The sequence below is a fragment of the Pseudonaja textilis genome, chromosome 2 (assembly GCF_049901715.1).
Source record: "Pseudonaja textilis isolate UNSWEBS1 chromosome 2, rPseTex1.2, whole genome shotgun sequence".
Lineage (NCBI taxonomy): Eukaryota > Metazoa > Chordata > Lepidosauria > Squamata > Elapidae > Pseudonaja > Pseudonaja textilis.
The window spans coordinates 102,201,668-102,213,438 of record NC_141991.1 but is presented as its reverse complement, the minus strand read 5'-3'; the positions used below and the strand labels follow the sequence as shown (position 1 = coordinate 102,213,438).

Below are 11,771 nucleotides of genomic sequence, written 5' to 3'. Positions count from 1 at the left end.
AGAGAGAGAGAGAGAGAAGAGTTGGTGATGCTACCAGGTCCATATTGGGCTCCAGAGGAAACTTAATATACAGCGCTCCTCTTGAAGTGGGGCGATAATTACCCCACCCCTTTATATGGAAGACAAGGTCTAGCACCCGAAATGTAACGGTCCCAAGCAGTCCCGATGAAAGGGATGCTTTGAAACCTCCGTCATAAGCCCTAACTTCGTAACTGAGAAAATGAGAGTTTGCTAAAATGCCCTCATTACTTCGGCTTAGCCCAACATACTAGCTTAAAAGAGATCTTACTAATGCCTGGGAACAGGCTCGTCGGAAGTCACAGCGTTTACTCCTAAGTCCCTGCAGCCTTAATAACAAAGCCGTCAGGGCTCAGGGAGACCCTTTTTTGCCTAGAATCGCAAACTCCTGGCCAAAAGTGGCTCCACGCGACAACCTAGGGCTCAACCGAGATTGGCTATTTTGGAGGGGGGCGACCGCTACGATGCGCGTCGTGTGTGTGTGTGAAGACACAATATATGGCGATGAAGCTCTCAGTCCTCAATGGATTAGCAATGGAAGAGGGCTGACCGGGCAGCTGCCGGGAAACGGCCCCTTCGCCCACTCCCATCCGACTCCGCCTTTGTACGGCTCGTTTTGGCCACGGCACAGTTGCGCTTTCCCACGTGGCGCCATCTAGTCAAAGAAGCGGCTTTGCTCGCGGTCGCCGCCGCCTTCACAGCACAGCCTGGCGGAGCTAGCTCAACTTCAGCCAGATCCTCGCCTCTCTGCAGCACCGGAGAAAAAGAAAAAAAGAAACAAACCGAAACAAAAAGACAAAAAAAGAGCGAAGGCGCCGGCACGGCAGCTCAAGCTTCCACCGGCGAAGCCTCTACTCAAATAGCCTCTTCGGCCTCGCAGCTCTGTAACCTTTTCGCCTCCCCGGGCTCTTTAACGGCTCATTAGCCAATAAGAACGGCTAATCGCCTCCCGCAGCCCTCCACTCCCCGCCCCACGGGGGAGAGACCCGGCTCACCATTGGCTGCTTTTGATCAACAAAAGGGGGGGCTAATTACCGTGCGGCGGGCTGCTCTTATAGGCTCTGAAGGGTGCCAGTCAGGCGCGCCTGTTCTCCGCCCTCCTCAGCTCCAGCCTGGCCGGCAAAGGCGCGTTGGTGCGGTCGGCACTCGTCGGCTCGGCGCTGGGCTGCGAAGGTGCGAGCGATGCTCCGCTGCTGACCCGTGCCGGCCGGGCCCCCACGCATCATGCTCCCGGGGTTACCGCCCGCGGGCTGCTGCCTATGGGCCAGCCGCGCCTGACCGGCGGCCGCCTCCCCGATGCCCCCGGCCCCCCTGCCTCGTCGCCGCTGCTCCCGCCGGGGCGAAGGAGGTGGTTGCTGCTTCTCCTCTTCATCATGCTCGCCTTGTGGCTTTGCATGGTCTACTCTTGCGTCGCCGGATCGTGCGCTTCAACTGCGCCGGGGCTGATGCTGCTGGGCTCTTCGCCGTCGGCTCGGAAAGCGCCCGGTCCGGAACTCAACCAGCTGCTGCTCCCAGCCCGGACGGCCAAGATCCAGCTGAGAGCGGAGCCGGAGAACGACGAAGACGAAGACGACGAAGAGTTGGGTGGCGGCGGCAGCAGCAGCAGCAACAACAACGGACCGGCTCCGGATTCCCCCAGCTTCATTTCCAGTTTCCTGAATGGCTCTGGGACGAAGCGGCTTCCCCAGGCAGTGATCATCGGCGTGAAGAAGGGTGGGACTCGGGCGTTGCTTGAGTTCCTGCGGGTCCACCCGGACGTGAGGGCGGTGGGCGCCGAGCCGCACTTTTTTGATCGCAACTACGAGCGAGGACTCACCTGGTACAGGTATGCCGGACTTGGGAGATAGGGCGTCCCACCTCGCTTTCATTGAAATTAGCACCGTCGGTGGGGAGTGAACCCTGTCTAAAGGCGGGGATCTCTTGCCGTTTTCGGCCTGATCGTCTTCCCCCTTGCTTCCCCCGTACGTAGACCGAGTTGGACCTAAGCGCGGCGTGGTGGGGTGCAGGTCGATTAACTTTCTGTCTTAATAAACATAGAGCCGTCTGCTCTTTTTTCCTTTGAAAAGTCCGACTTCAGAAAGCGTCTTCTCCTTTCCTTCCCCGCGCCTCTCCCAAATAATTGCTACGAGCTTGTTCGCGAGAGCGCTTTAGTGGCCGGGGGCTACTCTTGTAAAAAAGGACCTTCCCTTTGCCCGTTAATTGCTCAATCCACGCGCCTTCCTTTTAAATTAGCCCCTGAGGGCCCGTTGCCCCGCGGAGTCACGAAGGAGGTCTCTGGATGCCTGGCTCGTTTGCAGTCTCCTCTCCCTATTTTAAAAGAGAGTGAGAGAATGAAAAAAAGAGAGAGAGAATGAGAGAGAGAGAGAGAGAGAGAATGAAAGAGGTTGTTTTAAATGCATCTCGACGGAGAAGGAAGTATTCGAGGGAGGTTGGCATCGGTTGGTAAGGAGGAGAGGAAATCAACTGCTTTCTGCTTTGAGAGCAGAAGTATCCTTTATCTGCTCCAGAAAGAAAGACCAACTCTAACGGAATCCCGAAGTCCCCGTTTGGGATCCGCTTCTTTAAACGAAGCGTCGCCCAAAGATTTTCCCGCTTGCGATGCTGGGTGGCAATTGAAGTGTCCCTCCTGTAACCCTCGATGTGGGAACTCGCAGGGCTCCTGTGCCCACCCGCATTCCCCAGACCGTCGCGGGAGGGTTGGGGGGCAGAAAAAGAAAAGAAAAAAAGGCCCCATTCTCTCCCTTTTGCACAGCGCAGGTCGCTGAAAGGGGTAACAGATCAAAGCGGCGGTCCTCCCGCTTTCTCAACCTCTGTAGCCCATTTCAAACGGCGAGGGGGCACTTCCCGGCGTTCCTCTCTAGCGCCTTCTTGGGTCGACGCGGGCGCCAAGAGGCAAACGCCTCCGGTGCGCAGTATAAACTCTGCTGGGCGGAAGGAAGCACTGCAGCTCTAGTGCTCGGCTTCGGCTTCGGCTTCGGCGCTCTTAGGTCGGGAATTCAGCGGTCCTCCGTTATCCCAGGCCTGGAGAAAGATTGAGGCGCCTTCAAACCAACTTGGAGGAAATCCGCTCAAGAGTTTCCCGACGAGACGCGTTTTAAAATCGGGAACTTCTCTGGAAAAACGCAGGGAGTGAGGGAAATGCCACTTGTCTTCTCTGAATGTGACTTCCAGACAACAGAACGACAAATCGCTGCAACGGCCGAGATCCGGATCAGTTTCCAACCTAGAAATCTCTGGCTCCAGCTGGTCTGCTTCCTGGCCCTTTTAATCTTTGCTCCTTTGGTTCCTTCTCTTGCTGGTCCACGTTGATCCGTGTCCCTTTCTCTCCTCGCCTTTTTGCCTCTTTTCAACTTGGTTTCTAAACCTAAGCCAAATTTATGAGAACGAAAGTTAGCATCTTAAGGGCACATGAACAGATATTTCTTCAGTTGTGTGATCCTGTCCTCCTTTTGAAGGAAGGAGCTCAACCATTATAAAACAGATAAAGGGGAAGTGTTATTAAGTGGTGAGAGAGAAGGAAATAGAAAGTTGGAGGCAGTAAGTAAGCATTCTAGGGCAGTTTTGTTGAAAAAAATAAGCAAAACTTGACTCTCATCTTCTGATGCAAATATACTTTTGAAGTGAAAGTATGTGGAGCATAGTGGATGTGAACTATTGCAGGGCGTCAAAAACCATAGGCCTAAGACTATGCAGTATATACAACAGGTTGCAGGAATATATTACAAGTTAAAAGAAAATAAATCACATTCTATAGAAGTGGCTGAATTTATACAGTAGCCGTGATTTAAATAAAGTTTAATGTTTCAATTAAAAGTGGTTTAATTTAGTATTCCTTGACCTGTCCTAAGATCTAATTTGTATTCCTCCTTAACTCTCCCACCCTTTGCACTTATTTCAGTAAAAGTATGGAGAGAGAAAAAAATTAATGCAGAATTTTCTACTCTGTTTCATATTATGTGATCTGATGTTTTATCAACATTTGGTTTGTATGTTAAATATTTTTGGATTAAAACATCTCAAAGGAAATAGGAGCTTGGCTAAAAAAAAATATCCAGGAGCATTCATTGCTTTTAAAAGTTATGACAAATGGTACTAATTGTTGCAGCAGACTTTATGGGAGAGTTTGTTTTTCAATGTTTTACAAAGTCTGCTATCAAAAGAATTTAAGAAGGAACAAAACTAAATCCCCCAAAAGAATTAAATTAAATTAAAAACCAAACCATCAAATGTTCTCTTTGTTTCTGAGGATTTGTGATGGATTTATGGCTTTCTTGACAAAATTGCTCAGACATTTGGGGTCTGTTTTTTTTTTTTTTTTTTTTGATAGATTTGATAGATTTGTTCTGCTGCCAACTTTCCTGGCTCAGCTCTTTTGTCATACAGTACTTGGTGATTATGTGAGCTTGTGTGAATGTCCTTAGTGGAGTCCAGGAGACAGAGTTCCCAGATGGAAGAGACAAGTAAAGGAAGACAGTTTTTTAAAAGATCTTCCTCAACTGATGAACAGAGCTGTCAGGAAGACTTTAGCTATTACGGAGGAAAAAAACGTGTCTCTACAGTTTTGCTCAGCACATTACCTAAACCTTCTACCATAACTATTAGGAATAAAATGTAGGGGGCATGCATAAGCGCACCAATGTGCCTACCATCCCTGTCTTGTTTTTTTTTTCTTGTATGTATCCATTTCATGTATTCATAACTATGTTTATTCTTATACCTGTTATCTTATAATCGCTTGACAAAACAAACAAACAAATAAATAAATAAATACATTCATTGAAAAAAAAAAAAGAAACCTGAGCATTGCTCCCATTCTAATATGGCCTTGCAACCAGAAGCTTAGGTTTGAATAGATTGTGTTGCTCAGATTATGTCATGAGAAAAGCCTGGTATGCCCAACCTGTAGCTGGGAAATACGGCCCAGGTTTCTTTTGCATATGGCGCATGACTTGCTTTCAAACTACAGGAAATTCATAGCAATGATTAACACCCCCTTGAAGTTCAGTTTCAAAGGTTTTCTAGCAATGTGCATTGTTCATTTTTATGTAACTCTTAACATAGGCCATGAAATTGCAGCCACATGAGCACTACATTTGAGAGGCATAACGGTTTTACTTAGTAAGCGGTGCCTTGTTGTGTACAACTCTTCTTTGATTAAAAAGAGATATGAACTGTGTTGATTAGGGAGATCTGATGGCAGACTAGTTGTTGCAGAACTGGAAAAGATGGTGGTTGCAATTCAATATGGTGGACAAATAAAGCAAATGGAATTAGCTGGAAAAATGACTGTATTAGGCTGGTACAATTTAACATTGGCATTATAATACATGTGCATACAGTATACCCCATTTCCTCTCTCCTGCGGTTACTTTACTCATTAAATATTTCTATTCTCAGTCCAAGAGAACAGTGTTGCCATTTTCATATAACAAAAATTTTCATATATCAAAAATTTGACATTTTCCTTTTTTTTCAACTATTATTCTTATTGCTACCTTGTTCAAAGAAACCATTGCATACTCTGAAAGCAGTCAGTGGCTTTTGTTATGCTTTATCCAAACTTGTTATTAAATTATTGCATGCTTGAAGAAAGTTGTCCTAAATAAATACGAAATGTATTGTACGTGTTTATTTAATTGACTAGGAATATAAAAGTTTCCTAATCAAGTATCAGTGAATACTTTCTTACCTTGCTATGTTATGCTTCTCCAAACAAGATCAGTCTGCCCTGTTTAAGGTGAAATAATAAATTTCTGGGTATGTAAGCAGATCAGTTTCTTGAGCTAAGTAAGCACATGAAAACTATTTAAAAACATACAGCAAACTGAGACAGGTACTCCCCAAAATGAAGTAAAAATAATAAAACAATAATGGGAAAATACAGAGGTTATAAACTGACAAAAAGCAGCCAGAATAAAGACAAACTGCAGAATATTTCAATCCAGTATTTATCCACTTATGTGGCAATTTAGCTTTATGAATAGCACAACTACATTTCTTTAATTGTAATATGATTGGCTTTTTGTAGAGTTAAATACACCTGAAGTTGACTCCTGTTTGGAACTGTAGCACCAACAGAAACAACTGTGAACTGAAGCACTTCGGTTCAATTATTATGTACAAAAATTACGAGCTCTTCAATATTAAGACACTTCTTTAAATAAGCTAAACTTACAGTTATGCACAGATTTCATTTAGAGTAGCCTTTAACTGAGGTCAATAGAACTAACATCTGATTAGATATGTGGGTGAATGTGAAATTAGACTATGATTTAGAAATGGAAGCCTTGAGATGAAATAGATGCAGAGTGATCCAAAAGGGATAATGTTAATTGTCAGATTAATGATTTCAGCTATAAAACACTTAATTTAAATGTTGAGATCAATTCTGTGTGTACTCTCATGTAAGGAGCAGAGCTGATGGCATTTAAAGGGCAATCAATAGTTTAATTTACTGGTGTCAGTAATGCTTTCATAAAGTTTCCTTCCCCTTCAACAATCAAGGAATTGAAATAATCTTACAATGAAAACCACATGCATACCTGTTTTTAAAAAAATCTACCGGCATTGTGTGGGATTTCTCAGTGAGTGTGAAGGTTTGCAGCCTTGAAATGCCATATTAATGACCTGGATCATTTGATTGCACAGTTAGTAAAAGCTGTTTTCCTCTGTCCTGCCAATTCAACTTCTGAATTGGCTATATTTCATGCCATAGCAAGTTAATCATGGTAGAACCTTTGAAGTTATTAGTAACTATTGATTTATTTGGTAGCTCTAAATGACCAGTGATTTTTAGTAGAGTAAAAGCAAACACTTTGTCTTTTATGTCTTTTAATGAATTTTGTTTAGCATTTAGACCTGATTGTTCAAACGCAATATAAAACACATATAACTATTGTTTATCTAGGAAAGGGAAACTGCAGTGGTTATCCTGTTTTCTATGAAACATCAGAACTTTTCCAAATGTGTGGTTCTGAACAGATCTTCCACCAAAGCCAAGTTTGAGTTGTGTGATAATTTTCATTGCTTCTTTTGAAGTGATCATCTTGGATTCAGTAAGAGTTTTGCTCCAGGGAATATTGCCTGAAACAAGCAGATGCTGAGAATGGCCATATGTGTGTTTCTAATTTTAATTTATATTACCGCTTTTTCTATCTTTCTTCAGCTTTTGAATTCTGAAACCCTCCTGAAGAAAATACTGCTTCTGGGAAAAATTGAAACCAGAGAGGGGCGTGTATGTTTGGCTTATTTAGGATTGCTAACAATGTTAACTGTTTCTAGATGTACCCTCTAAGAAAATACCCCTGTTTACATTACCTGGTGTTTTCTACCTATCTTGATACTTTATTTGCTTCTATGGAGACATTAAAAAAAATACTTTAGGAAAAGGACGTACATGCCCTATTCAAATGTGAACAGTTTTTGACTGCTCTAGTGATCTAAATTTAAACAACAGCTTAATGTTTCCTGAGAAAAATATGCTGAAAATAGTTAAATAATTCTGCATAAATGTGAATCTTCTATGTTACAAAGTAATGAATCCAGAATTTGTTGCCTGCATCTAGTTTCATCACTTTGCGTTGTAGCATTTTGGAAAGGGATTAAATCTAAAGAGTTGTCATGGTTTGTTAAGGCTGACAATGTTCAAGCATCTTGAGAGTTCTGCATTAAATTAGCTGCTTGAACTAGACTGTAAAATGGCTGATCAAACCTTCTGGGTAAGAAATAGGGGGGGGGGGAACTAATTGCAGAGAGGATCCCTAACTCCAATAAGTGGAATAAGTCAATATTTAAGGACACTCTTTGCTTTAGGGCTGGCATAGCCTGCTCTAGTTCAATCACCCTTGTTCAGCTTAAGTGATTCATTAAAATAAAATGCTTCTTTCTAATTAATGTATCTAATCTATTATTCTAAGGCTAATTCAGCAAATATGCAAGCAGTTTTTCCTCCTGGAAGGAAAAATAGTTTTGTGAAACTAGTAATTATACAATTGCATGGTTCAGACTCCAAGGAAGAGCTATTAAAAGATCACAAGGGACAAAAAAAGAGAAATACTACTGAAATAAGTACAATTCTGCAGTTTATATGGGCAGCACACAAGACATCTGTATAATATGATTTCAGAGAACTTGCCTAAAACTCATGCAGCCCAATTCAAAAGATTTCAAATTTGTATGACTAGGAAGTAAGTTCCATTGAGCAGAAATGGATACGTTTAGGATTGCAGACACGTGGCACAAAATGTTGGCATATTTATTCAGAGATAGGTCCCACTATGGGAGTATGCCAAAATAAGCAGAGATAGGAAAATCTAGCCACCTAATTCAACGGTCTACTCAGTGCTTCAGGGCTTTAATTAAAACCAGCTCATGCCCGTTGGAGTCTGTAGTGCTGTGCAACTTGAGTTTTAAAATTTATGTATAGTCATTTTGAATATTTGGCACTGAAAGACATTCTGGCTGTTTAGGAACTTTAAAACCTGTATGCCAAAGTTAGAAGCAATATTCTAACTCTGACTACCGGCATTTATATCAGCTAAAGTCTGGCCCTTGAATAACTGTATGGAAAGATGAAATTATAGAACTCGATACATTATTGTTTGACTAGATCGTTAAACCACATAATGAACTGCTAAATGGGTATGTCTTACTTTATGGTTTTAAAAAAAAAACCAACAAAATTTCAAGAGAAATGGGACAGAAAAAAATGTTTTCATTGATAAAATCTCCTTAGATTTTATATCCCAAACTTTTGGAATAAGGTTCTTTCAGTTACATTTTGTAAATGAACAGAACAAAAGGCAGAAGTGTATAAAAATATACATTTTTGGACTTTTATTTACTAGCAATAATTATTTAGTGATGTATAGAGTAAGTTCCCAGTCTAAGGATGACTTGTAATTTAGAACAGAGCCTTTTGTAGCAAAATCTTAATTAAATACACAACGGTTCAAGTTCATTACACAATGTTACTTATATTGCAATATACAAATAGTATTAGGCAATAATACTGTTCCAGCTTACGTACAAATCTGATTTAAGAACAGACCTTGGGAATGGAACTCCATTATCTGTATTGCCAAAAAAAAAAAAGTATTTTATTTCACTGGAAGAGACATTGTGGACGAGTCCTTTGCTGTTTCCTGGTGGCCTTGCAGGCTGGATCAGCCCCCCCCCCCTTGAGTTTGAAACCCCTGGCTTATAATAACAGAAACTTGCTAGTCTACCTATGTCTTCCCTTCCCTCCTTCCTATAATTTAGGGAGTTGTGGGGGCAGGCACAGAAATCTGAGGTTTTTTTTTTCAATACCTCTTCTCCAACTGTTCCCCTTACAGTCTTCTATTCCTTCTCCAAGGCTATTTTCTCAGCTCTTTACACCAGCAAGCTTGGGAATATCAGTGGGGAATGGGGGGCAAGGGCAGATTTTTTAAAGTACCATCCCCTATTTTTTAAAATAGGTGCATTAAGCCTAATCAAGGTTTAATGGAGGTCTAATCTAATTTCTTAGGAGTAAATCTAACCCAGCAACCTGTGAAGCCATTGATGAAAGTGATAAGGATAGCTGTGTAATAGTGAAAATTTACTTAGGGATGCATGCAGGTAGTCCTTGACATATTTGAGCCTGGTCGTAAAGCAGGTCATCACATGATCAGCCTTTTTTTGTGACAGTAGTTAAGTGAATATGGTGGTCATTAAGTGAGCACTTTGGTCATTAAACCAATACATTGTTTACCATGGGGAATTTTTTCTGGAAATTAAAAGTAAATGTTTTGGTTTTGGGTAAAAACATCATAAATCGCAGTCACATGACCTTAGGATGCTACAAATAGCACCCAAAATGTGGTTACATGATTGGGTGCGGATCACAGATATCTTGTTTGAGGGGGTGGGGTTCATTGTAACTTCAAATAGTTGCTGAGTTTGTAGCAGACTGGATATAAACTGAGGACTACCTGTAGTTAAACTTGTCTGTACATTGTTTTGCAATGGAACAGTTCATATGGAACTTCATAACTCACTGTTCACTCCAGGAGTTTGATTCTGAGCGGCTCAAGGTTGACTCAGCCTTCCATTCTTCTGAGCTCAGTAAACTGAGGACCCAGTTTGTTTGGAGGCAATATGCAAACTCTACAAACTGCTCAGAGTGGGCTCTAAGGCACTGTGAAGCAGTATATAAGTCTATGTGCTATTGCTATCTAACACTTTGTAATGCATTTGTGCTGAAATTATATTGATGGGATGTTTGTTACCTGTAACCAAGCTGAGTTGTGCAGTCTGCCCTCAAGCCTCCCTTCATCACAAGGGCCTGTTTTCCAAAAGGAATAACTGGTTCTAGCAGCCTTCCATAGGAGGGTGAGATTGAAGTCTTCACAAGCACAGAGCCAGTTTCTTTTTGAGAATGTCAAAACAACATTCATTGCAAATTTAGCTTAGCTTAGTTTACTTTTTTATTGTCATTGCACCTCGTACAACGAAATCAAACACTACCTTCAGTGCACATCATGACCATGACCATGAAAATAAACACAAGCACGCATCCTTCACTCTCCAAACATTGAACTGAAAACCCCTGACACCACACCAATACTGCACTATACAGCAGAATTCAAAAGAGTTACTGCCCTGGGATAGAACCTGTTTTTCAGCCTATTTGTCCTTGTTTTTATTATTCTGTACTGTCTGCCAGATGGTAATAGTTCAAAAAAAGGGTGCCCAGGATGAGATGGATCTTTGAGAATGTTTTGAACTTTCTTAAGGCAGTGGGAGCTATAAAGCTCTTCCAAAGAGGGGAGAGGGCAACCAATGATCTTCTGGGCAATGACGTTAACCTTCTGGAGTTCTTTTCTATCTGCCACTGTGCAATTGGCAAACCATACAGAGGTGCAGTATGTTAAAATGCTCCCTATGGTGCAGCGGTAGAAGGTCTGGATTCTGGAAGTCTTAACTTCCTTTCTTGAAGGAGCTGAAGGTGATCCCATTTGCCTTCAGACTATAAATTGCCTAAATGGCTCTTTAACCTGGAGACAATGGAAGCTGTTCCTTGTTCTCCATCTCAGTTTTTTCAAACTCTGGCTCCACTAAACAGTTTCTTCTCCTTAAGACTAAATGTTTTAAAAATGAGCTTTCTTTGGTATTTGGGAAATCTGTCCCTCTTTTTTCTGCTTCTGAATGTAAACAGCAGATGCATTTTCATCTTCTTTTCTCCCATACCCTAAAAACATTTGCATGAATCTTCCTGTTTTCACTGTTCCAATAGCTGTTCCATTTCTCTGGGAATTCTAGCACAAGTAACCTTGCATAGGGGCATTATTATCCTGATTGTCAGTTTCTTGATTTAGGCAGGCTAATTGTGATACTCTTGAAGCATCCCTGCTCTATCATATTGGAAGATGACCAAATGAGTAAGCAGCTACAGCTGCTCTGAAGGCTGACAGGTGGTTCTTCACAAAATGGATTCTTGAACTCCATGGACTACTCTGGTATTTATCTTTATTGCAGTTAATATTGGTCTGAAATTAAAGTTCAGTTTAGGAACCTCAAGCTGTCTGATTACATTGTTTTTGGAGGATGCAAAATTCTAATTGCTAATTATGAAAGACGTTCTATATTGTTCTCTTTGAGATGGAGAGATATCTAAGAAACCTGGTCCTCTCTAGTGCATGTGCAAATTTTCAGTAATATAAATTAGGATAGAGTATCACATAGGCTATAATCACTGAGCATGTCTACTTATTATGGGATCTCTATAGTCC

General features: G+C 41.9%; 1 protein-coding gene across 1 annotated transcript in view; it reads left to right on the top strand.

Annotated features, from left to right (window-relative positions):
* Nucleotides 1–1,056: 1,056 nt before the first annotated feature.
* LOC113437226 (heparan sulfate glucosamine 3-O-sulfotransferase 3B1-like) overlaps nucleotides 1,057–11,771 on the top strand; it is a 46,937-nt gene continuing 36,222 nt past the window's right edge. The window contains exon 1 of the mRNA XM_026702142.2: nucleotides 1,057–1,843. Within this exon, the coding sequence (XP_026557927.1) occupies nucleotides 1,278–1,843 (566 nt within the window). The 5' untranslated portion in view covers nucleotides 1,057–1,277. The remainder of the gene's footprint in view (nucleotides 1,844–11,771) is intronic.